Genomic DNA, 27,657 nt, shown 5'->3' with positions numbered 1-27,657 from the left:
GTACTGAAGGCAGACTGTAGTCAATAAACTATAGTATGATGTATGTGTTCAGATGCTCCAGAGATCATTGTAGGGGCGGGGGGATGGCATCTGCCATAAACCTAGTTTGTCATTGGCTTTTCCACTTATTTTTCCAAGTCATGTCAAGTTTATTGTCATTTAAATACGCGCACACACACAAACACACACACACACACACACACACACACACACACACACACACACACACACACACACACACACACACACACACACACACACACACACACACACACACACACACACACCGATGTTTCCCCAGACCAGGGTATAAAGCGCAGTAGTACACTTAACACACAATAACTTAGGAAAGTAAGAATTAAATCTACAAATGTGAGGAAGGTGAGACAGCCATCAACCTTCTCCTGGTTGCAAAAATCCTAGGGGTTCAGAGTGCCATGAAGACTGTCCAAATAGATTTCTGTCCCAAATCTGTTGCTTGTTCCAAGGCATGGGGCATCTGCAGACATTGCAAGAATTACATCCTTCATACACTAGTTATTGTTTAGACATTATTCATTCCCAGTAGGGAAAATATTTGAAAAAAAAACTATCTTCCTTCAGCATCAAAGAAACTGGAAGTGGTAGGATTTGTTTTTCTCCTTCCAGCAATACATGCCATTAGCGATCTATTTCCCTTAAGATCTACTTGCCACAATCTATTCATTCACTGTATTGTAATAATTAATAGAAAAACATCTCGTGAACACCACTAATTTAATTGTGAAGGAACTGTTGGTAAATGTTATATGCCAGATTAGAGATATAGGAGAGGGCTTCCGTGAGTGAAAAAATATAGAAATATAATGAATTGGAAGAAGTGGATGTTGCTAACACCAATTTATCATTTCATAGTGTGATAATATTTCTTCTTACTATTTGTCACTAACTTTCATGCTGAGACATGCATTCACTCATAAGTAATCACTTGATCCAAAATGATGCTAGGTCAGGTTTGTGGTAGGGATTGATGAAATAGTTGTATTAGCGAAAGTGATGTACTTGATAGGTCTGCTTTGACTCCGATATAAAGCACTCCCTTGTCATGTGTTGTGCTGCAATGGAAGGGTTTGAATTAATGCAGTAAGTCCTTTTGTCATGAGAAGAAACTTGCAATTTTTTGGAGCGCTGTGTTTGCTAATAGAGGATCATTTGGCAATATGTTCAGTGGGAGGAGATTGAAGAGTACCATCACTAATTATTGTTACGTTGCACTAGAGAAGCCACAACTTATGATTCACTAATTTTGTCATTAATTGCTTCTAGTTTCTCTGCCTGAAGGATGAAGCTATTTATTCAGAGATTTTCCTTTTGTATCACTTAGTCCTTCATTCTAAATGTATGACTGGCTTACTGTAAACAGATAAAGTACCCCTATACAGTAAGGGTTCCCCTGAAAGATTCAGCCTGCAATACCCTTCATTTTTCCTGTAATTGTTTGGAACACAGAAAATTCCTAGTAACATGTTCAATGAATGGAAAGGTGCAAATGGATAATAGCAAGGTGCTACTGGAGTAATTAGAATATTTGCAGAGAGCAAAAATTCTGATCTATTTAATATAATTTAAGATATGCTTGCAATAGCATCTCATCACTTATCCCAGTAGCATGATGACTTACAAAAACTGACAAACTGTTTTGTTTTCCTGGTAGATGTGATATTGAGTCCCAGAGCTATTTTGATATATGATTTCTGAGTGTCAAAAACTTCTGCTAGCTGGTCCCCATCTTTACCTGCATTATCTGTAGTGTGACATTTAGAACTATAGCATCCTATCTGGATTTACTAGTTTTCAGTGACAGGAACCTACTCCATACTAGTTTGCTTTTCTGTATATTCAATTAGAATCCCCAAAGGAAAATGCATTCAGATATTAATGGAATTTATTTTGTCACTGTGCTACCTCAATTAAATTTTACACAGTGATACTCTAATACTTAATTATGTCTTCTGTCCCTATTGTATTACATGTTTTCATTAATATATTTAATAAATTCTAAACAATGACTTCAAAGTATTTGTAACATACACATAAGAATTGTGGTACTAATCCATAAAATTAAGTCTGCTCTTCCTTTGCATCCTTTGGACACTTGGAATATTGATGAGATCTTGAGGAGGTGTACCTGTCCAAGGAAGTCTTCAGATGTTTCTTTACAGAATCAGATAATACTTCAAGTAATGCTTTGATGAGTATAATCTCTTGCCTGCTTGTGCATTATGAGGTCTATTATGTCATTATGTTATCTTACTTACTTCAACTTTAGCACTACTTTGACTCTTCCTTGGTTGCATGTATCCTTGTGGTGAAAGAGTATGTTTGAATAACATGCTAAGCAAGTAGAAATTCTAATTATCTATGCAAAGGTTTGGGCACCCCTGGTCAAAATTTCTGTTACTGTGCATAGCTAAGCGAGTAAAAGATGACCTGATTTCCAAAAGGCAGAAAGTTAAAGATGACACATTTCTTTAATATTTTAAGCAAGATTACTTTTTTTTATTTCTATCTTTTACAGTTTCAAAATAGCAAAAAAGGAAAAGGGCCTAAAGCAAAAGTTTGGGCACCCTGCATGGTCCGTACTTAGTAACACCCCCTTTGGCAATATCACAGCTTGTAAACGCTTTCTGTAGTCAGCTAAGAGTCTTTCAATTCTTGTTTGGGGGATTTTCGCCCATTCTTCCTTGCAAAAGGCTTCTAGTTCTGTCAGATTCTTGGGCCGTCTTTCTCTTTTGCGGTCTATCCACAGATTAAGAGACTACTAGACAGGTATATGGAGGAATTTAAGGTGGGGGGTTGTATGGGAGGCAGGGTTTGAGGGTCGGCACAACATTGTGGGCCAAAGGGCCTGTAATGTGCTGTACTATTCTATGTTCTATTTTCAATGATGTTTAGGTCGGGGGACTGTGAGGACCATGGCAAAACCTTCAGCTTGTGCCTCTTGAGGTAGTCCATTGTGGATTGTGAGGTGTGTTTAGGATCATTATGCTGTTGTACAAGCCATCCTCTTTTCATCTTCAGATTTTTTACAGATGGTGTGATGTTTGCTTCCAATATTTGCTGGTATTTAATTGAATTCATTCTTCCCTCCACCAGTGAAATGTTCCCCGCGTCACTGACTGCAACACAAGCACAAAGCATGATTGATCCACCCCCGTACTTAACAGTTGGAGAGGTGTTCTTTTCATGAAACTCTGCACCCTTTTCCCTCCAAACATACCTTTGCTCATTGTGGCCAATAAGTTCAATTTTAACTTCATCAGTCCACAAGACTTGTTTCCAAAATGCATCAGGCTTGTTTAGATGTTCCTTTTCAAACTTCTGATGCTGAATTTTGTGGTGAGAAGGCAGGAAAGGTTTTCTTTGGATGACTCTTCCATGAAGGTCATATTTATGCAGGTGTCGCTGCACAGTAGATCAGTGCACCACCACGCCAGAGTCTGCTAAATCTTCCTGAAGGTCTTTTGCAGTCAATCGGGGGTCTTGATTTGCCTTTCTAGCAATCCTATTAGCAGTTCTCTCGGAAAGTTTCCTTGGTCTTCCAGACCTCAACTTGACCTCCACCATTCTTGCTAACTTCAATTTCTTAATTACATTACCAACTGAGGAAATGGCTACCTGAAAACGTTTTGCTTTCTTCTTCTTGCCTTCTCCTCCTTTGTGGGCATCATTTATTTTAATTTTTTAACATGCTAGGCAGCTGCTTAGAGGAGCCCATGGCTGCTGATTGTTGGGACAAGGTTTGAGGAGTCAGGGTATTTATAAAGATTTGAAATTTGCATCACCTTGCCTTTCCTAATGATGACTGTGAACGAGCCATAGCTGTAAGAAGCTAATTAAGGTCTGAGACCTTGGTAAAAGTTATCTGAGAGCTCATGTTTGAGTGCTATCGTGTTTGCTGTTGTGTGCTGGGGCAGCAGGCTGAGGGTAGCAGACACCAACAGAATCAACAAGCTCATTCGTAAGGCCAGTGATGTTGTGGGGGTGGAACTGGACTCTCTGACAGTGGTGTCTGAAAAGAGGATGCTGTCCAAGTTGCATGCCATCTTGGACAATGACTCCCAACCACTCCATAATGTACTGGTTAGGCACAGCAGTACATTCAGTCAGAGACTCATTCCACCGAGATGTAATACTGAGTGTCATAGGAAGTCATTCCTACCTATGGCCATCAAACTTTACAACTCCTCCCTTGGAGTGTCAGACACCCTGAGCCAATAGGCTGGTTCTGGACTTATTTCCATTTGTCATGATTAACTTATTATTATTTAATTATTTATGGTTTTTGTATTGCTATATTTCTTCACTATTCTTGGTGGTGTGGCTGTAACGAAACCCAATTTCCCTCGGGATCAATAAAGTATGTCTGTCAAATCTCTTGGGGTGTCCAAACTTTTGCATGGTGCTCCTTCCCTTTTTTTCCACTCTAAAATTGTACAAAACAAAAATAATACACGAATCTTGCTTAAAATGTTGAAAAGATTGTTTCATCTTTAACTTTATGACTTTTGGAGATTAGTTCATCTTCTACTCACTTAACTATTCACAGTAACAGAAATTTTGACCTGGGGTGCCCAAACTTTTTCATACCACTGTACATTCAAAGGCTAGCTTACACCTGCTTGTTAATGCAAATATGTAATCAGTCAATCATCTTGCAGCAACTCAGTGCATAAATACAAGCAGAAATAGTCAAGAGTTTCAGTTTTTATTCAGACCGAGTGGGGAATGTGATTTAAGTGACTTCGATTGTGGAATGATTGTTGGTGCCAGATGGGGTTTGAGTATCTCAGAAACTGCTGATCTCTTAGGATTCTCAGGCTCAGCAGTCTCTAAAGTTTACAAAGAATAGTGTGAAAACCAAAACAGCAGTTCTATGGGAAAAAAATGTCTGGCTAATGAGAGAGCTCGGAGGAGAACGGCCAGACTGGTTCAAACTGACAGTAGGGCGACAGCAACTCAAATAATCGTGTATTACAACAGTGCTGTTCAGAAGAGCATCTCTGAATACACAACATTGAACCTTGAAGTGGATGAGCTACACCAGCAGAAGACCACACTGAGTTCCACTCCTGTACCTAATACAGTGGCCACTGAATACAGATTCAGCAGTCACTTGACTTATAGTCTCTTAAATATGGTGAAAGAGTTTTGTAAGTGCTAGACATCAATTTGACAAAAATACAATTTGAAAAATAAATCTGGTTCAAAAGGTCTTGTGCGATAAATGTCTTTCCTCTATGGCTCCAGTCCAATTAACTCATAGTTACAGTACAGTATAGCTCATCTGAGACAATTATGTCAGCTTGACTGAATTTGCAACACATGCACAGCTCTGAGATTGAAGGTCATGGGTTCAATCTTCACATCAAGGCTTTTGATTTATCCATCTTGACATTCTGATGCATTACTGAGGTGGAAGTATATTTTTTATGATTTCTATGTATCGATTTTGACTATTAAAGTGGTTCAAGTGGTCAGGGAAAGATTTAATAATAATGAAGACCTGAAGGAAATTATCGGAAGCTAGTCCAATTTACAATGCTCAAGCATCAAAAGCAAACCTGAGGAAATCTGCAGATGCTGGAAATTCAAGCAACACACACAAAATGCTGGTGGAACACAGCAGGCCAGGCAGCATCTATTGGGAGAAGCACTGTCGACGTTTCAGGCCGAGACCCTTTGTCAGCAAAAGCAAGTTGTTTCTTTCATTGTAGTTTTTAGATTTAGTTGCCACAAAGCTCACTGTTTTCTCTACAACTTCAGTTATTGAACTTCAAATTCGTTTACTTGTCACTAGTCAGTTTTGGATCAAAAACCACAGATAAAATCAGTTCTAAGTTGATTGCAATCATTATTTTTAGGTATGAAAATATTACCTGATGTTATTGTTGTTTACCAACTGACTTTGTTGTGAATTCCTCTCATTATTCCAGAATAATTGAAATGACTTGGAAGTGTTGAGTTGGATAGAAATTATGACAAGATTTATTTAACTTCACTAAATTGTTCTGCAGTTTCCATATTTCCAATTTTATTACAGTGTACTACTGTGATACTTAATATGAGCCTCTGGCTTCTTTGTGCACATCGGGCCCTTCATGTACAAGAATCAGTTATTTGCATAACTTTTCTGTAATTTGGAAGAGAATTTTTAAAAATGGATTGGATCAATTAATAGCTATGGGAAAATGTGAAGGTTAGTAATAAGAAAGTATTCAGTGGAATAGCAGAATATCGAATGGTAAAATATAAATTGTACTGATGTCTTATTAATCATTGATTCCTATTCTTAAACTATTTCTAAATTCCATTATTAAAAACTATTTAACCTTCCACTGAAAAACTAGTTCTGACTTGAAATGCATTAATCATGTTGTCCAAAGTTCTAGAAGAACTGTAAGTGCCAAGTATAAAATTATTTCAAAAATAAACCAATTTCCCAATCTAATTTATCAATTCCTGAACAATAGTTCTCATTTTTGATTACTATCTGTCAACCATAATTTCATAACTCCAGAATAATCCCTGACAATAAGTATTATTTTGATTTTCGTTTTCCTACTAAGGAGCAATATATTCCAGACCTAACCAATTCCCCTCTACCACCACTCTCCTCCGTCTAGCAGAATTAGTTCTTACTCTCAATAATTTCTCCTTTGGTCCTTCCCACTTCCTCCAACCAAAAGTGTAGCCATGGGCACCCGCATGGGTCCCAGTTATGCCTGCCTTTTTGTTGGCTTTGTGGAACAGTCCATGTTCCAAGTCTATACAGGTATCTGTCCTCCTCTTTTCCTTCGCTACATCAACGACTGTATAGGCGCTGCCTCCTGCATGCATGCTGAGCTCATTGACTTCATTAACTTTGCCTCCAACTTTCACCCTGCCCTCAAATTTACCTGGTCCATTTCCGACACCTCCCTCCCCTTTCTTGATCTCTGTGTCTCCATCTCTGGAGATGGCTTATCTGTTGATATCTACTATAAGCCTACAGACTCTCACAGTTACCTGTACTATTCCTCTTCCCACCCTGTCTCTTGCAAAAATGCCATCCCCTTCTCACAATTCCTCCGTCTCCGCCGCATCTGCTCTCAGGATGAGGCTTTTCATTTCAGGACGAAGGAGATATCTTCCTTTTTTAAAAAAAGGGGCTTCCCTTCTTCCACCATCAGCTCTGCTCTCAAATGCATCTCTCCCATTTCCCGCACATCTGCCCTCACCCCATCCACCTGCCACCCCACTCGGGATAGGGTTCCCCTTGTCATCACCTACCACCCAACCAGCCTCCAGGTCCAATGTATAATTCTCTGTAACTTCCACCACCTCCAACGGGATCCCACTACCAAGCACATCTTTCCCTCCCCCTTTCTTTCCGCTTTCCGCAGGGATCGCTCACTACGCAACTCCCTTGTCCGCTCTTCCTCCCCATCCCTTCCCACCGATCTCCCTCCTGGCACTTGTCCTTGTAAACGGAACAAGTGCTACACCTGCCCTTACACTTCCTCCTTCACCACCATTCAGGGCCCCAGACCGTCCTTCCGGGTGAGGCGACACTTCACCTGTGAGTCGGCTGGTGTGGTATACTGCGTCTGGTACTCCCAGTGTGGCCTTTTATATATTGGGGAGACCTGACACAGACTGGGTTACTGTTTCGCTTGATACCTACGCTCGGTCCGCCAGAAAAAGCAGGCTCTCCCAGTGCCCAAACATTTTAATTCCATGTCCCATTCCCATTCTGGTATGTCTATCCATGGCCTCCTCTACTGTCAAGATGAAGCCACACTCAGGTTGGAGGAACAACACCTTATATACCAGCTGGGTAGCCTCCAACCTGATGGCATGAACATTGACTTCTCTAACTTATGTTAATGCCCCTCCTCCCCTTCTTACCCCATCCCTGATATATTTAGTTTTTCTTTTTGTTTTTTTCCTCCCCTCCCTTTTTTTCTTTCTCTCTCTGCCCATCACTCTGCCTGTTCTCCATCTCCCTCTGGTGCTCCCCTCCCCCTTTCTTTCTCCCTAGGCCTCCCGTCCCATGATCCTTTCCTTTCTCCAGCTCTGTATCACTTTTGCCAATCACCTTTCCAGCTCTTAGCTTCATCCCACCCCCTCCAGTCTTCTCCTATCATTTCGCATTTCCCCCTCCCCCCACTACTTTCAAATCTCTTACTATCTCTCCTTTCAGTTAGTCCTGACGAAGGGTCTCGGCCCGAATCGTCGACAGTGCTTTTCCCTATAGATGTTGCCTGGCCTGCTGTGTTCCACCAGCATTTAGTGTGTGTTGTTGAAGGAGCAATATATGCTGTTTCAGCCAACTTATATCTTCTAGACTCTGTATAAATTGTCTTCAAGAGAATGGTTTCTGTACTGGATTTTGAACCTAACCTTTTGACAAGCTCTCCTTATTCAATTTCAAGGAACAGTTTGTAAAACCAGTAAATTGATTTATTATCGACACATGTCCTGAGATTTAGTGAAAAACTTGTCTTGCATTCCAGTCATAATTTAAGCATGCTTTTAACGTGTTTTTGTACAGTTCTTTGTAAGATCAAAAAATATAAAGAACTGAAGCATTTAAGAGAAATCATCCACTTAGGGGGAAAGTATATTCTTATACAATTTGCACTTTCAAATACATTTTCTGCCATTCCAAATGCAGATAAAACTCATTCTACCCTGAAGTTGCACATTATGGAACAATGTGTACAGGATGGAAGCAGGCTCTTTTGCACTAGCTGTCAAGCATTTGTTGGCACTAATACTGCTGCTCAATACACACTAGGAGTATTTCACTGTGTCCAACTAACCTACCAACCAGCACATCTTTGAAATGTTGAAAGCTCTCGGACCACTAGGGAAATCCGATGTAATGACATATAAACTCTGCATGGCAGTATCAGAGGTTAGGATCGATCCTGAGATGACGGTGTTTTGAGGAAGCAGCTCTACCAGCTGAGGTGATATGCTGGCCAAATGAGTGTTGTATTGAATTATGAATTTCATTCTTTCTTTTATCTCTTAAACCTTTGAACTTTTGTTGATGGTGGAATTATTTTGCAGAAATTACCTTTCTTTGTGTTTTCTAATAACTAAAATATAGACTTTGGTACAGAATGTGTAACAAAATAAATTAAACTTTGAGAGCAATGCATTTCTGCAGATCTCTCCATAGTCTTCTACAATTGTGCCTTGGAGAGAGAATATTTTTTGAATTAAAAAGTATTGTAGAACCCGTTTTTTCTTGTACAAATATTGCTATAGTATTAAGAAGTACAACATTATACAACTGTGATTTAAAGATACATTCATTTTCTTTTCCATAGTGAGATCAGCAAGCTGGAACTTGGTTTGGTTGTTGAAGTCTGGAACAAAGGATTAATCTGGGATACAATGGTGGGCAATGTGTGGATACCACTAAAAAGCATTCGACAGTCTGATGAGGTAGGAACTTGAATGTTATTGCAATTTCTTGTTATAACGGCTCCTTCAGAGTTTTCCATGGTAACTTATTAACTATGCTTTGCATTTTTGTGGCAATTGAGCCCCATGTTAATTATTGCATTGATTTACTGTGTGAAACAAGTGAACAGCTTGCTTTCTTTAACATATTACTTTTTTTTTTAGTTATTTCAATACGAATTAGCAATCCACTTTTGCTTGGTTTGCATTGTGTTTGATATTCTTTAGTACTGAAAAGTCTAAATTACATTGAATGGGATTGTACCTTGGCTGATTCCAATTATCCACCAGAGAACATAACCTTGTAGTTTTCTGACAACTTTCAATCCACCAGCCTTCACAGACTTCAGTTATCCTATTTACATGGGCAACTGTCAGTAAGTTCTGGTAACGCTTATTGTCACTTAGAATGTGTGAGGTTATCCCCCTTTTGTTGCAAGAATAACAAACCACAAAATTACTCTGAAGCAAAAAACAGCAGATGCTAGAAAGTTTTAATAAAAGCAGGGAATGCTGGAAATAATCAGCTGTTACCATTTCAGGTGGATAACCTTTCGTTGGAACTGACAATATGCAAAAACAAATGTGTTTTAAGTTGCAGAGAAGTGGCAGGAGAGGGGTGAAGGAAGAAAAGGGAATGTCTGGTAAAGCAGACGTTGGGATTGTTCACATGACACAATTGCTTTTGGCAGTCTGAGAAACTGGAAAATGCTTGTTAATCATATCTGAACTGTTTAGAGGGATGTAAATATGGGGTGATAATGAGCACAAAGAGATAAAAGTACAATGCTGGATTTGAAAAGTAGATCAGAACAGTTGATGGACATTGAATTGAATTGAATTGACTTTACTTCTTACATCCTTCTATCAGAATCAGAATCAGGTCTATTATCACCGGAATGTATCGTGAAACCTGTTAACTTAGCTGCGCATTTCAATGCAGTACATAATCTAGAAGAAGAAAAAAATATAAAATAATAATAATCAATGATTAAGTAATCAATTACAGTGTGCGTATATTGAATAGATTAAAAATTGTGCAAAAAACCAGAAATGATATATATTAAAAAGTGAGGTAATGTTCAAGGGTTCAATGTCCATTTAGGAATCAGAGGATAGCAGAGGGGAAGAAGTTCCTGAATCTCTGAGTGTGTGATGTACATGAGGGGTAAAAATCTTTATGTTATGTCTCTGTCTAAATGTGCAATTTATAGTAATATATAATAAATGATATGTACAACAGAGCAATCAATATAACATAGAAATACAGTTGTATCAGCATGAATTAATCAGTCTGATGGCCCGGTGGAAGAAGTTGTCCCAGAGCCTGTTGGTCCTGGCTTTTATGCTGCGGTACTGTTTCCTGGATGATGGTAGCTGGAACAGTTTGTGGTCGGAATGACTCAGATCCCCAATGCTCCTTCGGGCACTTTTCACACAGCTATCTTTGTAAATGTCTTGAATAGTGGGAAGTTCACATTTACAGATGTGCTGGGCTGTCCGCATCACTCTCTGTAGAGTCCTGTGATTGAGGGAAGTACAGTTCCCATACCAGGTAGTGGTGAAGCCAGTCAGGATGCTCTCAGTTGTGCCCCTGTAGAAAGTTCGTAGGATCTGGGGGCCCATATTAAACTTCTTCAACCATCTGAGGTGAAAGGGGCACTGTTGTGAGATCCTCGGTGATGTTTATGCAGAGGAACTTAAAGCTGTTCACCCTCTCAACCCCAGATCCATTGACATCAATAGGGGTTAGCCTGTCTCCATTCCTCCTGTAGTCCACAACCAGCTCCTTTGTTTATGCCTCATTGAGGGAGAGGTGGTTTTCTTGACACCACTGTGTCAGGGTGATGACTTCTTCTCTGTCGGCTGTTTCATTATTATTTGAGATTAGGCCAATCAGTGTAGTGTTGTCAGCAAACTTAATTAGCAGATTGAAGCTGTGGGTTGCGACACAGTCATGGGTATACAGAGAGTAAAGTACACAGCCCTGAGGGACACCTGTGTTGCGGAGCAGAGTGGCAGAGGGAGGTGAAGGAGCCCACTCTTACCACCTGCTGGTGATCTGACAGGAAGTCAGACAACAGTGTTGGAAACAGTTAGCATGTATGATACTATGGGTGGAGAGAGAAAACCTCAGATGCAATGTGAGTTGCTTGAACTTATGTTTGACAGTATTGAGCATCAAGGAGAGACAAGAGGGAAATGTGATGGGAAAATGAAAGTTCAAGATTGTTCTTCCAACTGAATAGGAATGTCCTACAAAATGGAAAACAAGTCTGAGCTTGAGTATTGCTCTAATGTTATGAGCAGCAAATGCAGTGAGCTATATCGGAAGTTGTGCAAATGAATTACTACCACATCTGGAAAAGGGGTGTTTGAGTCCTTGGTGAATAGTTAGGTGTTGCACTCCTGTAGTTGCATTGGGGTGGTGCTGTCAGAAAATAAGAGACTGATGGAGATGGAAAAATAGATCAGGGGAGTTGGGAAGGGAATGGTCCCTATGATAGGCTTGATGGGGAGGCAGGAAAGTTATATTTGGTAGGGAAATCCCATTGGAGGCACAGTAGGGTAGTTTCACAAAATTGTATCTTGGGATGTAGATCAATTAAGTTTGATCTTCACATGCTCTTGTTCCCCACTCATAAAATTTAGTATAATAGGGGCAATATTATTGACACATGTCATATTCAAAGGGCGATTGACATAGTATATCCTGGAGGAAGGTAATAAAATCCAAAATTAAATCCAGAACTAAAGTGGTTTTAGGGCCAGTGGTTGTCCATTAAAATGAAAAGGAAATTCTTCTATAAAAAGTTGTGACCTTTGGAATTCTCTATCCAAGAAGTGGAGGCTTGACCATGGTGTTATTTAAAGAGCAAAGAAATGCATTTTTGGAAGATCAGAAAATTAAGAGCTATGGAGAAGTGACACACTAGAGCAGTTGAGATCTGGAGGTAATCAACTATTATAATTTTGCTGGGGCACATTTGATGGGTTGAATGGCCCACTGCTGCTCTTATTTCCTTATGTTGCTGTAGAGGTGATGCAAATACTGGAGAGGAATTCTTAAATGTGGAGGTTACTGAGCTGGGAAATGAATACAATGGGAACCACAATCTTCTCTTGATGGGGAAAAGGGGACAAGAGTAGAAGTGTGCAAAATAGAACGGATGCAGTTGAGAGCCCTGTCAACTGTAGCAGCAGGGTGCTGAACAGCTGGCAGGTGTGTTTAATCTCTCCCTCTCCCAGTGTGTAGTGCCCTGCTGTTTCAAATTGTCCATCATTGTCCCTGTACCTAAGTAAACTAAGGTAGCATGCCTGAGCGATTGGCACCCTGTCACACTCACTTCAATTATAAGCAAATGCTTTAAGAGGCTGGTTAAAGACCACATCTGCAGCATGTTATCCCCACACTGGACCCCCTATAGTTCACCTACCGATGGAACTGGTCTATCAATGGCGACATAGACACAGCACTACGCACCGTCCTCACTCACCTGGAGAAGAGGGATACATAAGTTAGAATGCTGTTCCTGAACTACAGTTCAGCGTTCAAAACCATAATTCTCTCTAGACAGGAAACACAGGGACCTCGGCCTGCACTCCACCATGTGCAGCTGGATCCTAAACTTCCTGTCGGATTGCCGACAGCTGGTAACACCAGTGCACCTCTGACCGTCAACACAGGTGCCCCCAGTGTTGTGTTCTGAGTCCTCTTCTCTACTCCCATTTCATGACTGTACTGCCACACACAGCTCCAATCTGTGGATCAAATTGACAGATGACACTACTTTGATTGGCCTTATTTTTAGAGGTATTGAGACAGCTTACAAAGGAGAGGTTGACACCCTGATACAGTGGTGCCAGGATAACAACCTGTTCCTCAATGTCCAAAAGATTGTGATTGTGGATCACAGGAAGAATGGAGACAGGCTTTGCCCGATCAACATCAATGGGTCTGCAGTGAGAGTGTGAGTAGTTACATAGATAACCTTACAGCACAATATAGGCCCTTCGGCCCACAAAGTTGTGCCGAACATGTCCCAACCTTAGAAATGACTAGGCTTACCCATAGCCCTCTATTTTTCTAAGCTCCATGTACCTATCCAAAAGTCTCTTAAAAGACCCTATCATATCTGCCTCCACCACCATTGCTGGCAGCCCATTCCATGCACTCACCACTCTCTGAGTAAAAAACTTAGCCCTGACATCTCCTTTATACCTACTCCCCAGCACCTTAAACCTGTGTCCTCTTGTGTTAGCCATTTCAGCCCTGGGGAAAAAACCTCTGACTATCCACACGATCAATGCCTTTCATCATCTTGTACACCTCTGTCAGGTCACCTCTCGTCCTCGGTCGCTCCAAGGAGAAAAGGCTGAGTTCACTAAACCTATTCTCATAAGGCATGCTCCCCAATCCAGGCAACATCTTTATAAATCTCCTCTGCGCCCTTTCTATGGCTTCCACATCCTTCCTGTAGTCAGGTGACCAGAACTGAGCACAGAACAGTATACACATCACTGATGATCTCGCCTGGACTTTATGCACTGGCTTTGTGGCAAAAAAAAAGCACAACAGCCTCTCTTCGACTGCAGGTGACTGAAGAAGTTCGGCATGGGCCCCAAAATCCTCAAGACCTTCTACAGGGGCACCATTGAGAGCATACTGATTGGCTGTATCACAGCCTGGTATGGTAAGTGCACCAAACTTGATCACTGCAGAAAGTGGTATGGACAACACAATGTATCTGTTGATATGAACTTCTCTCCATTGAGGACATTTATGGCATTAGGTGCAGAAAGAAGGCCTGGAAGGTTATTGGGGACACCGGTCATCCCAACCATAAACTGTTTCTGCTGCTTCCGTCTGGTAAATACTACCACAGCATTAAAGCCAGGACCAACAAGCTATGGGATAGCTTCTTTCTACAATCTATTAGATTTTAAACTCACGTGTTTGTACATTGCAACGGAGTCATAACTCAAAGATTTTTATTCCCTCACGTTGTGGGATGGATGTAAGATTTAAATAAATTCTAAATTCTAAGTTACAATTAGGACTGGGCCTATTGACCTCTTAAATCTGCTCTGCCTTCCAGTTGAATTTAGAAAGTTGGCTGATTGAAGCTTCAACTTTCCATTCCATTCCAGCCATACATAACTTATTCAGACTGTTTTATCTTTGCGTGAAAAATATTCAAAGGCTCTGCTTCTATCATCTTTGAGAAAGAATGTCCCAAAGACTCTCAATTGTCTGAGAGAAAACTATTGATCTTCTCTGTCTTAACTGATCAACCCTTATTTTAAAATAATAGCCCTAAGTTGTAGACTCTTCCACAAGTGCAAACATCCTCTCTGCACCTACCCTGTCATGATTCTTTAAAGAACTTGTGTTGCAATCTGATTTTTCTATGATCAGCCTGTCCAGTATTTCCTTCAAAGACAATGAATGATTTCAAGTGTTAGTTTAGTTAACATTTTCTGAATGGCTTTCTGTGCATTTACACTTTTAAAATAAGGTGAACTGTCCTACTAACTGTATTTCAGGTGTGATTTCAGCCATATCCCATATACACATGTACTCTGGTATTTGTGTAATAAGTTATAGCAATCAGTTAGCTTTCCTGATTATTTAATGTATCTGTACACAGCTATATGTGAACTTATGCTTCTGTGGCTAGGGGAGAGTCAAATTAGTTGAAGATTCCGGGGCTTAACTGAATACTGATCCATTTTAATATGAGGGATTGCTTAAGAAGTTAAAGGTGGCAGTGGTGGTGTCACTTATTAATGGGCCTCGTCATTTTCTGTGGCTCAGGTTGCATGTGTGCAATGTGTTGTTGAAAAATAATTACTAAAGTCAGGTCTGTAATTTGTACAAATTTCATCCTCTGCATACTAGTGCTGAAAGAAATGAACCTATAAACCCCTGCAAAGGCTGCAGATAATTGGCTTGCTTTGTTCAGGTTCAAAGTTCCTAAATATTGTTGTGGTTACACCCCCTTCAAGCAAATGTGGACCATTCTGCCTGTTTAATTATCCACCATCATCTGTGACTGGATGAATCTGCCACCATCAACATCCTGGTGGGGTCACCATTGCTCAAAAACTTAATTGGAAATGAGTACAGGAGCTGCTGGAGCAGGTCAGAGGCTGGCTATTTTGCAGCAAATGACTCGCCTGTCAGGTTGGCATCAACACAACACTTCAAGCATGTTGTATAATATTCTTTCTCTTGCAGTTCTGGGAAATATGGCTAATGGGTTTATGGTTACCCTGTTCAGCCTTCTCCAGTTCAAATGAAGGCAGATTTTAAATTGTGCTGGAAGCCTTGCCTAGTCATCTCCTCCTGACCTTTTTCTTCTTTCAAGTGGGCTGCATGCAATTAATGTTCATCAGCTTAACTTCCTGTTTATTTAGAAGCATTTCAATTAGCTCTTATGACTATTTTAACTGTAGTATACTTAATTGCTTTCTTTTGTGAAAAAGATCCAATATATTAATTTAATCAATTATGGGCATATTTTGACCTTCTAAAGAGAGTCTATATTTGACTATTTTAGTTTGCATGCTTCCAAAATCTACGCCATGTTTTCTCATTTTTTCTTCCTTATCATATTTCTATTTTATTTTAACTCCATTTGCCTCCCAGCTGCATTCCTCATAATTTTTAGTTATTGCTTTAACTTTTTCATGTTTCACTTTCAATTCTAATTCATCATAATTACAAAATTCTTATTTCACCTTTAAGCCTTATTGTATTCATTGTATTCAGTATTTATTTTGTGCTATTCAATTAATAACTGAAGATTTACTAAAAGATTCCTGCCCATTTATCTCATTGCATTCTGATTTTTCCATGAAAGTGCTCTCCGCTTTGATTTCTACTTTTTTTTTCTTGTAGTAACTTTATTTGTGACTGTTATTTTGCAGTCATGTTCTTATTGACATGGCTATTTGCTCATTTTTATTTCTCAGAACTGTGACAGTTATAGTTTTTGCTTTGGCTTGGCCACAGAGCTGGCAGGAAAAGCTGAACTAATATTTTTGGCAGGAAACCTTGTACATTGTTACAATTCTACACAAAACCCCATTAACTGAGTGATTTTTAAAGTATTAATTTCTGTATTGTAACAACTTGTACTATTCACACCTTTAGAATTCCCCAAATCACTTAATAGCCAATGAAGTGTAATTGTACTCTGTTTATGATCTGGGCATGAGTGGAAATTATTCAAAGCCAAATATAATTGTCTTCACTAATGAAGCTCATTTCTTAATGAAATTATTTATTCATTTACTTTTTGCATTGTCCCTATAATTTGCAGTAAATAATTCAGCATTGTAAAATTTGATTAATTGCAAATAACCCTTTGTTCTTTTGTACTTATTTGAACATATTTTCTTTTAAGAAAGTTAATTTCCCAGATTTTTCAGTCATTTTGTGATATTTTGTTTACATAATAGGCTTCATAAGATTAATTTCTGAATTGAAAATATGTGATCGAGAGCCATTGAAGCCTGCCATGACACTTGCTCCTTGATAATGCTTGCAATTAATGGCTCTAAGTTCCTTTAAGAATAAATTTCCATAGGATCATTCTCTTACATGTCCTGGTGAAGAGTCTCAGCATGAAATGTTAACTCTTTATTCCTTTCCATAGATGCTGCCTGACCTACTGAGTTCCTTCAGAATTTTGTGTGTGTTGCTTTAACAGGTTTAGCTCTCTACTCTTTTTATGCATTGTTGCGTGGAGTGCAACTGATGAAGTTATAGAGAGAGGGGCACCATCAAGAGAACAAAAGTCAAATTCATGGATTGTGAAATTAACTTCCCAAGGGCTAAGAAGTATTCCAATCCTAGTACCATAACCAAAATCACATTGTTATCTTCTTAATATTGCTTGACTCTTCTACATTTCGGTGTCTCTATCTTTTATTTACCAATCCAGAATCTGTCAGATTCTTGAATGAGCCTCCAAAGTCTACTTTGTCATTTGACTTTGCACTTTATTTGTTGAAATACACTGCACTTTATCTGCTTCTGCGACACTATTTCTTCATTATGTTTCCTTTTACTACCTTGCTGTACTTACATTTGGTGGTGGTGGCATCTGTCGGTCTCGAGATACCATGGATCTGTGCCTGGAGTTTCCAGGACGCAGGGTTGTATGGGAGACCGGCAGTTGCCCAAGCTGCAGGCCTTCCCCTCTCCACGCCACCGATGTTGTCCAAGGGAAGGGCATTAGGACCCATGCAGCTTGGCACCGGTGATGTCGCAGAGCAATGTGTTGTTAAGTGCCTTGCTCAAGGACACAAACACGCTGCCTCAGCTGAGGCTTGAACCAGTGACCTTCAGGTTACTAATCTGATGCCTTGCCCACTAGGCCACGCACCAACACTACATGTCAAAACTTACATTTACAAACAACCCTTCTTGCTGTATCTTTGTATTTGTTACAATTAGAAACCAATACAAATACCAATGTAATCACCCAAGGTCTCTGTCCTTGTGGAACGTTGAGTTTTGGTTTGGGGAGATTACAGAAGAAGTTGATAGCCAATTCTCCAATATCAAATCAAACCTCATGTATTTTACAAAACTCTTACAGTAGTTCTGCTGTACCAAACAATTTTTCTTTGTCCTCCTCCTATCCAGTATTTTTGTCCGTTGTGCATTTTTTTGTCAAATTGTAATCCAAGAGGAATGCCCATTCATGCAGAACTTCCAGGAACAACTGATATGTGCAGAAGACTTGGAGACAAAAATCCTTTAGAGTTGGCAAATTAGACCCTCTAGATTTGAACCTTAAAAAACAAAAGAAAACCTCCAACCTTGTAAATTTGCCACCACAGTCAATGTAATAGACTTAACTAATCTGGAAGTCACTGCTTTGAAGTAAAATTGTTGGAATTTGGAGGGAAAGCTTGGAGCTACAGGATTCTGAATTCAATTGTGCAAGATTGAGAAGGGTATTAGCTAAGATGTGAATTGTCATCCAACTCTGCAGCACTTGGATTAGATCATCATTGCACACTGGCATCACGACTTTTCATCTTTTGTATTTATGTCTTAATGCCTTAAGCAGTGCTACCCAGCATTATGGCACAAATATGTTTGTGGTCGTCAGTAACCAGATTAGAACTAATCTAAAGCTGATATTTTTGGACTTTTAAGGTTCTTTTTTCAACTCTCAAAACTTCGAGATTTATTTTAAAGAACAGTCTAATTTGATTTTTATTTTTCAAAATTAGATGAAGAGAGAGTTGAGTTTACATCATGATTGTTTTAGTACATTATAAACTCGTGCAAAGATGTAATTTTATTAATGTGGTTGCCTGGGGGAAAATTACTGCACTCTACGTTTATCTTCTCTGAAGAAAACATTTAATATCTGGTAAAGCCCAAGAGCCAAGAGTGCACATCGCAATCAATATCACAGTTGTTATTTTATTTTGTAGCCTGATATCTAAGTAGCATGTTGTCTGATTGTTATGCAGTTGAACAATCAGTGCTGCTTAGTCTGAAGCAGATCAATATCTTCAATACATAAACCTTATTAATTATGGTTTAAAATCAATGATGTGCAATTGTTTTAATTATTATACAATATAGTAAAACCTTCCCATTTTCTATTTTGCAAGATTTTCTACCGGAAATGTAAATCATGCTCTTGCTTGATTATTTTTATCGATTTCAAAATAAAATGGCATGACTTTTAGGTTCAGTTATGGTTTTTGAAGCAAGGCTCCAACTAGTAAGCTACTGTGATGAAGATTGGATCCAGATATTGGGCTAGAATTTCCTCAACGTGGTCCATCCCCAGGTTGGCCTTCTGTAGAGGGTCCTGACCTGAAGCCTTGCTTTCACAACTGTCCCACTTCATTTGCAGGCTGGGAGTGGTGATTAGGCCTCAACAGTTTGCACCTTGAAGCCTCACACAAAACCTGCTCTGATGGTTGGTGGGTCATACTGATTTTAAATATGCATGATAATCATTTGAATTTGATGAAGCTAATGGTCAGATATGCTGGCATCTGACTTCCCAGTCAAGTCAGTACTATGCTCCATGGTTTGTTGAATATGTGTTCTGTCGCTAGCTGACATTTCATGAAATCGCTTCGAATGGTCAGTGAAATTGAGCTCAAATTAAAGTGTCAAGGGTCAACTTTATTTGCCTTATACATGTACATGTATGAGGAATTTGCTGTGATGTGTTGACATGACATTGAACAAAAAGCAACATTCACTGATAATAAAGAATTAAATAAAAATGATTAAAAGCATGGATATGGAATAAAATGTGCATAAATACATAACTATCAGTATGTATTTATAACTTAATTATCATTATAAATAATAGCTTATAGTGTTTACAGTGCAATTCAGTAACTAAGGTAATAGGTAGAGGGAGGTGGTGGGGGAAGGCAAACTAGAATGCTTGATCAGATTAACAGAATGGGTGAAGAAACTTTTAGGATGGTGTGATTTAAAAAAAATAACTCTATAGCACTTTCTAGAGGGGAGAAGTGAGCTTTTGGTAAAGGCAGTTTGTTGAGAAGTCAATGTCAATGTCTGCAATGAATTTTTCTTGTCTGCTTCTTTGTTCTGGACATGTATGGTCGGTGATGGTAAACTGCAGCCAATGACTTTAACTGACAGTTCACTGTTGTGTTTGTATGTCCTGAGAGGATGTTGCTGCAAACCAGACAGTAATGGGTGATGTGAGGATGCTTTCTGTGATTGTAGTGTAGAATTGCATCAGCGTGTTCTGGGAAAGAAAGAATTTTACCAACTGCAAGCAGTACATCATCTGCCAGGTCTTTATGTTAATAAAAGAGATATGGTTCTCCCACATGAGGTCCTGCAAATCATGATGCCCTGGAGCCTAAATGTTGAAGTGCTGCTGACTGTAGAGTTGCTGATGATGATCAGTTATAGAAGAGACATGTTTCTCATGAAGTCGATGTGCATCTCCGTGGGTTTTGATGGCATTCATTTCCAAGTTGTTGTGATTGCACCATGTTTACTTCCTGGTACTATTTGGATTTGTTGCCTCTGCAGATTCGTACTATGACAGTGGTGTCTTCTGTAAACTTTATCAGTTTAACTGATGGATTACTGGATGATAGCAACTGATGTAGAAGGAAAATAGGAGAGGGGAGAGAGGAGGTTCCTATGGTGCAGCACTGCTGAGTAAGCAGAATGTGGAGACATGCTTGCCGAGTCTCACATACTGCTCCTTGTCAGAGAGGAACTTTGTGATTCACTGCAGATTGGACCTGGTACATATTTCCTCTTTTGTCAGATGGCTGTATGAAATTTCGGAGCACGTATCCTTTAGATGTGTCTTACTCATAACAGCATTATCAGTTACAACTGGGCAACCATAGGAGTTATTTCCATTTTCTAATTATTCTCACATTGATGCCAAAGGAAATGCCATGCTACAGCTGAGAATGAGGCCTATTGTCTTGGGAAAGGAGAGACATCCATCATATTGATGCAGAGAATCACATATTGAGGCAGTGCTGTCATCCAATAATCACTAAAGAACTACGTAAGACATTTTAACAAATTTATACAATGGAAGTCATGTATTTTACATTATAAAATAATGGGATGATGGTGGTTTCATTTTGCATTTTCTGTGCTGTGAATAGGTTTTCATGGGACATAATTTTAAAGTTCAATGGATTATCTACCTGCTGCTCAGAACCTTCTATTCCATCAAATCAACTGGTTATAAAATCATGCCAGATGTTCAATGAGCAGCAGATCATTTACTGTTTACTTTTCATCTGTGCCACTGTTAAACAGACAAGCCGAGGCATCTGAATCCTCCTCACTACTTGAATATTTTCCAACATGACCAGCCATGTATGTTAGCCTGCAAATTTATTATTAATGCTTTGGTTTGTTCAGTTCTTCATTATACTTGCTGGTATTTATATTATAACAGGAAGGGCCAGGAGATTGGTCGACTCTGGATGCTGAAGTTTTAATGAAGGAAGATGAGATATGTGGAACCAGATGTCCAACACCGCATAAAATCCTATTAGATACTCGTTTCGAGTTGCCTTTTGGTAAGTATCTTTGAAACCTATTTGGAATCTGATTCTTTTTTGAGTATTTTAAAAACCAAACTATAATTTGTGGATCTATATCTTTTAGAGCAATGATCCTCCCATTAGCACTGCCTATTGATCTGCTGTCTACATATGCACATTGTTCTCTCGCTCTCCCAGCAATGTGAATACACTAGTAAAATCAATTTCCTGTGTGCATGCTTTTATTTAATACGTAGGTAGTTGTGCACAGACACAACATAAAGCAGCCTGAAAGTCAGTAAAATATTAAAACCTGAAATTAAAAACAGAAATTGTTGAAAAGTAGAATTTGTAGGTGCTTGTACGGTCTAGCACTGTAAAGTCAATTCCCAATTGAATGATGAGTCTAAATTCAGGGCAACTGTTGCATCTATTTTCAACCAGAATTTCATCACTGATTGCATTAAAAATATCATTCTGAAATCTTTCCCCTGAAATTCATTCCATTGACCTCAATAAAAGTAATTGCAGTTCTCTGGTACTGTTAGAAAGTACATCTAGCAATGCCAATCAAGAAAAAAAGTTGTGAGCATTTCTGATTTGAAACTTTACTAAGGTAAAGGAATATCAAATACAATTTGATTTTGAGAATTGGAAGGAAGAGAGAATTTCATTGAAATTTAAATCATCAGTCTAAATGTTACCAGGCTAATTTTCAGAGCTGCAAGCTTACCTGGTCTTCAGGCCATGCTGGACTACAATTAGAATCTTAAAAGAAGCGAAATAGTTCAAAGTTCAAAGTAAGTCTATTATCAAAATACATGTATGTTATCACACACTACTTTGAGATTCATTTTCTTGCAGGCATTGCAGGAGTAAAATAAATACCGTAGAATGTTAAGAAAAACTATACATAAACAGTCAGAGGCTGACAAACACCAATGTGCAAAAGAAGACAAACTGTGCAAATAAAAAGAATGCTAAGAATAAGAATTGTAAAGAGTCCTTGAAAGTGAGTCTGCAGATCATAGAATCAGTTCAGTGTAGTGGTAAATAAATTTATTTGTTTTGGTTCAGGAGCCTGATGGTTGTAGGGTAATAACTGTTCCTAAACCTGGTGGTGTGGAACACAAGCCTTTTGTACTTCTTATCTGATGTGAGAAGAGGGCATAGACTGGATAGTGTGGGTCTTTGATGATAGGTGTTGTTTTTTTGTGGCAGCACTCCATGGAAGTGTACTCAATAGAAGCAGAGGCCTGCTCGTGGACTTTTGGCTTCTTTCTCCTGTAGTCAATAATCAGCTCCTTGGTTTTGCTCTTGTTGTTTGAGAAGTTGTTCCTGCGATTTTCAATATCCCTCTCATATGCCGATTTATCACCACCTTTGATTTGGCTAATCACTTTAGTATCATCAACAAACACAGATGCAGCATTGGAGCTGTATTTAGCTACACAAACAAAAGGATAAAGTGGGTTGATGTATTGGCAGATGTAAGAGTTTGAAACTTTTATTAAACACATTATAGAAGGGCACACAGAAAAAATTGAAGATAATCTATCAACATCAACGTGTTTTGACATTTTTCAACCTATTTATCAAAGTCAAAGTACATTTGCACACACGCACACACACACCCACTCTTTCCCCCCCCCCCCCCCCAAGATATGTCCTCCCACAGATTGTCATGAAACAAAGAAACACCATGGGACCCATTCTAAGAAAACATCAAACACCCAGTGCTCAAAAAAAGAACGAGTCGCACAAATAGCAACAAGACGAGTGAAAAAGTACAGAGTATAAAACATCAAACCACAGAGTCCTTGAAACTGTTTAGGAATGTTCAATTTAATTCAGTTCATTTCAATTCAGCGTTGTGTCGTTCACTGACTACAGCCCGCAGAGTCAATCATGGGTTCATGCCCCGTCTCCAAGCTTGGGCCTCTAGGCTGCACACTTTGCTCGAAATCTCACCAAACACACTTGGTGAAAACGAAGTGCCAGATTGCACAATATGCCCGATTACACACCATCAAAATGTACTCACAGGCTCCAATCACACACAACTTAGCAGTAGAATCGTATTAGAAAGAAGAAGTAGTAAAAGAAGTAGCTTTGTGAACTGTCTGAAGGATGTTGCTGTTGTTCATCTTGTTGGTTGCTGGTGCCATCTTTCCCTTTACTCAGAGTTTATTGAAGAAGACAATGTGCCAGGAATAAAATGAAACTGGCATTGCTCTGTTTTTTGACTTCTAGAAAGTATTTCATAAGATGTTACATCAAAGGTTAATGCAAAAAATAAAAGCCTGTGGAGGGGTATAACTTAACGATATGAATAGTAGATTAATTTGCTAACTGAGTGTAGACATAATGGGTCTCTCTCTTGTTGGTGAGATGTAATGAATGGTGTGCCAAGGGACCAGTGCTAGGGCACAACTTTACACAAAGGATTTGGATAAAGACACAAATTGTGTGGTCACTAAGTTTGCTGATGACACCAGGGTAAAGAAGGCGTATAGCTCGGGTGGTTGAGAGTTGGGTTGAGTTGTTTTCTGACCTTGGCAATTTACTTGCAAATCTTTCATCACCATGTGAGGTCACATTGTCAATGTGCTGTTGATTGTGAAGTGTTCTCCAAATGCTTGGCCTTTATATGCTTTTCAATCAGCTGATTGGACATCATTTCAGAAATTCATTTGTGATATGGGGAGGTGATTTCATCACTGATTGGCTCCATGGTGAACTTTGTGCATTGTGGTCAGGAATTTTGCCCGCATCGGCTCATAAATTGAGACTAGTCACACGCAAGCCAACAGAACAAGACCAATGTAGTCTACCAAATCAAATGTGGGCACCGCAGCATATACTATGTTGGCCGAACTGGGAGAAAACTATCTACATGTATCAATGAACATCAACTGGCTGTGAAGAAGCATGACCATTTCTCCCTAGTTTCTACCCATGAAGATCAAGAAGGCATAAGTTTGACTGGGCATCAGTGAAAAACATAGTGCAAGCGAATACGTAACATGCAAGATAACTCCGAGAAGTGTGGCTTTTCACAAAGAATTTTATAAACAAGCACGTATAGTTATGGTCTTATGGACTTCTTTTAATTCTGTATGGATCATATGACTACAGCATTGACCATGCTAAATTCAATTAATGTTTTACAAGTTAATTGAAAGTTACGATGCTAGTTTTTAAAAAATTTTGATCGTCTTGTTTTGATTTCCTGTGGGATGGCCAAAATATTTATGATGGGTTCCAACTGTTGAAGCAGAGTTAGTAATATAACTTACAGGCTTCCACATTAGTTTTCTCCCACAACATTATCTGCTCTAATTATAAACATTAAATATAAAATATAAATTTATTTTTGTACTTGTTCCCATCTTCAAACATTATCATATCTTCTTGTGGAGTAATCCTCTGGTTTGAAAACCTAGAAAAATAATTACAATATGGACTTTGTTTTGTGATTCTTTTGGTAAATTTCCAGAACAGATTTGGAAAGTCTTCTGGGTGTACATAGGACATTATTTTGTATTTTGCTTGGCTTTATTGAAGTGCTATAACATTGTCAAATGGATGTCTTAATATCTTTGAAGAATAGGACAACATTCAAATAGAAATGATTAAGAGAATGACACCTTTGCAACAAATTGGAACCTCCTTGAAGATGTTACCTAAACTTCGAGTGATCAGTACATGAGACCTGCAAAGGCAATAATTATCTGAAAATGAGGATTATCAAATAATCTAGACTGATAGGAGAGCGTAGAGGGCCTTGTAATCTTTCAATTACTTCTCCTAGTCTGTTGGGAGGTGGTCTTTTCATTCTTGGAACACCTTGTCTGCCGGTTGTTTTTCAGGCCACAACTAAAGATACTCATGTATTCAGTTGTATGCAGAACAACATCTTGTGGCAATGGCAGTTTTTTGTCAGACGTAAAGAAAAGATAGAGGAGGATTAAGTCATACATTTCTTGAAGCTTGACTCATCTAATGTTCTCCTCAACTCCATGACTCTTGACTGTTCCATGTCCAAAAATATATCTCTACTAATACCTGTATCTAATGACTCTGTCTTCACTACTGTCTGGGGCAGTGTATTGCGATGATTCACACCCTCCTGTTTTTCCTCATTTCTGTCTTAAATGGTTGTCCCATTATTCTGAATTAGCGCTCCAGCTTTTCCATTATGTGGGGAAACATTCTTTTGACATCTACCCCAACAGGTTTACTTAAATTTTCTCTAATTTTTCTACACGTCAACACTATTTATTATCGAATCCTCCAAGATATCAGTCTGCTAAACATTTTTCAAACCCTCGGTGCAAGTGTATTCCTCCTTAAGTAATGAAGCCGTTACCTCTTTCTCAAACTGGTATTATCGGCAGAGCAGTGAACACGTGCCTTGAGAATGAAAGTGACAGCCTGGGAGAAAAACCTAAATTAGGTTGAGCAGTGTATGTAACATATGGGATGTGTATCAAAATCCAACTAAATTTCTATGAAGTGAGAAAAACTAAAACCGTTGAGTTTTGACCCAAAGCACCAACAATTAATTTCCTTCCACAGACGTTGGTTGACCCACTGAGTTCCTCCAGTGGGTTGTTTGTTGCTTCAGTTTCCAGCATCTATAGTCTCTGTGTCTCCAAGATGAAAACTTTGAGTGGAAGTCAATGATGTATTTAAAATAATGAAAGTACCTTAATGCTGTGTATACAAAACATCATATACTTATGTGATATCTGCCACTATTTTAGCCTGAGAGAGAAATTAAAGAGTTTTCCTTTCATTTCCCTTCCTTTCAAGCTTCAGAATTCCTTACTTTACATCTTTCATTATAAGAATTACAACACAGAAACCACTGGTTGGACTAACCATTTCATGGCACTGGCTGGGTTCTGTTGGAGCCTGCTCTCAGTTGTCTCCACTTGCCTGATTCATTACTGAAGCCAAATGTGTGAACCATGCGTTTCTACTTGGGACATCTGTTGTTACCTTTTCTTTTGGCATCTTTTCATGTCTGTTAATGTTATCGCAGAAAATCTATTTTGTTACCTACACTTCAGCGCAGAACTTCCTGCTGTGATAAAAAAGCTTGTCTGGAACAATTCTTCTCATTTCTCTCTCCAGTGCATTTTAAATTCCAGTACAGTGTTTTAGATAATGCTAAATAATTTATTCTATTTAATAATCTGTACATAACTAGACTTAGATTCCCATTAATGCGTCCAGATAGTGCCTTCCATTTTTGGACTGTGATTCTTTTATATTAACGACAGAGAGATATGCTCCTTCCAAAGTGTATGTTTCACTCAAACACTGATGACTGATCTAGCAAAAGTTCTTAAGGCTCAATCTGGTCATCAGTTAATAAGAATTTACCTCAATCTCCTAATAACAATTTTAACTATGGACAGGTCTTGTTTCCACCAGCATCTCCAACCTAAACATAGAACATTATAGCACAATACAGGCCCTTTGCCGCATGATAGAACAAGGAAAACCTACAGCACAATACAGGCCCTTCGGCCCACAAAGCTTTGCCGAATATGTCCTTACCTTATAACTACCTAGGCTTACTCATAGCCCTCTATTTTCCTAAGCTCCATGTATCCATCCAGGAGGCTCTTAAAAGACCCTATCGTTTCCACCTCCGCCACCGCTGTCTGCAGCTCATTCCACGCACTCACCAGTCACTGTGTTTTTAAAAAAAAACTTACCCCTGACATCTCCTCTGTACCTACTTCCAAGAACCTTAAAACTATGTCCTCTCATGCTAGCCATTTCAGCCCTGGAAAAAAGCCTCTGACTATCCACACGATCAATGCCTCTCATTAGCTTGTACACTTCTATCAGGTCATCTCTCATCCTCTCTCGCCCCAAGGAGAAAGGCCAAATTCACTCAACCTGTTTTCATAAGGCATGCTCCCCAATCCAGGCAACATCCTTGTAAATCTCCTCTGCACTCTTTCTATGGTTTTCACGTCCTTCCTGTATTGAGGTGACCAGAACTGAGCACAGTACTCCCAAGTGGGGTCTGACCAGGGTCCTATATAGCTGCAACATTCCCTCTCTGCTCTTAAACTCAATCCCACG

At 39.1% G+C, this 27,657-nt stretch overlaps 1 protein-coding gene across 3 annotated transcripts in view; it reads left to right on the top strand.

Annotated features, from left to right (window-relative positions):
• LOC132404887 (protein unc-13 homolog B-like) overlaps positions 1-27,657 on the top strand; it is a 439,816-nt gene that overhangs the window by 179,101 nt on the left and 233,058 nt on the right. For all 3 annotated transcript variants that reach the window (XM_059989454.1, XM_059989453.1, XM_059989452.1), the window contains exons 4-5: positions 9,363-9,480; positions 21,462-21,585. In XM_059989454.1, coding sequence (XP_059845437.1) covers positions 9,363-9,480; positions 21,462-21,585 — 242 coding nt within the window. The remainder of the gene's footprint in view (positions 1-9,362; positions 9,481-21,461; positions 21,586-27,657) is intronic.

Source organism: Hypanus sabinus, chromosome 14 (genome assembly GCF_030144855.1).
Source record: "Hypanus sabinus isolate sHypSab1 chromosome 14, sHypSab1.hap1, whole genome shotgun sequence".
In the NCBI taxonomy this organism is placed as follows: Eukaryota; Metazoa; Chordata; class Chondrichthyes; order Myliobatiformes; family Dasyatidae; genus Hypanus; species Hypanus sabinus.
Note: the sequence above shows the minus strand (reverse complement) of the source record. Positions and strands in the feature narration are given on the sequence as shown.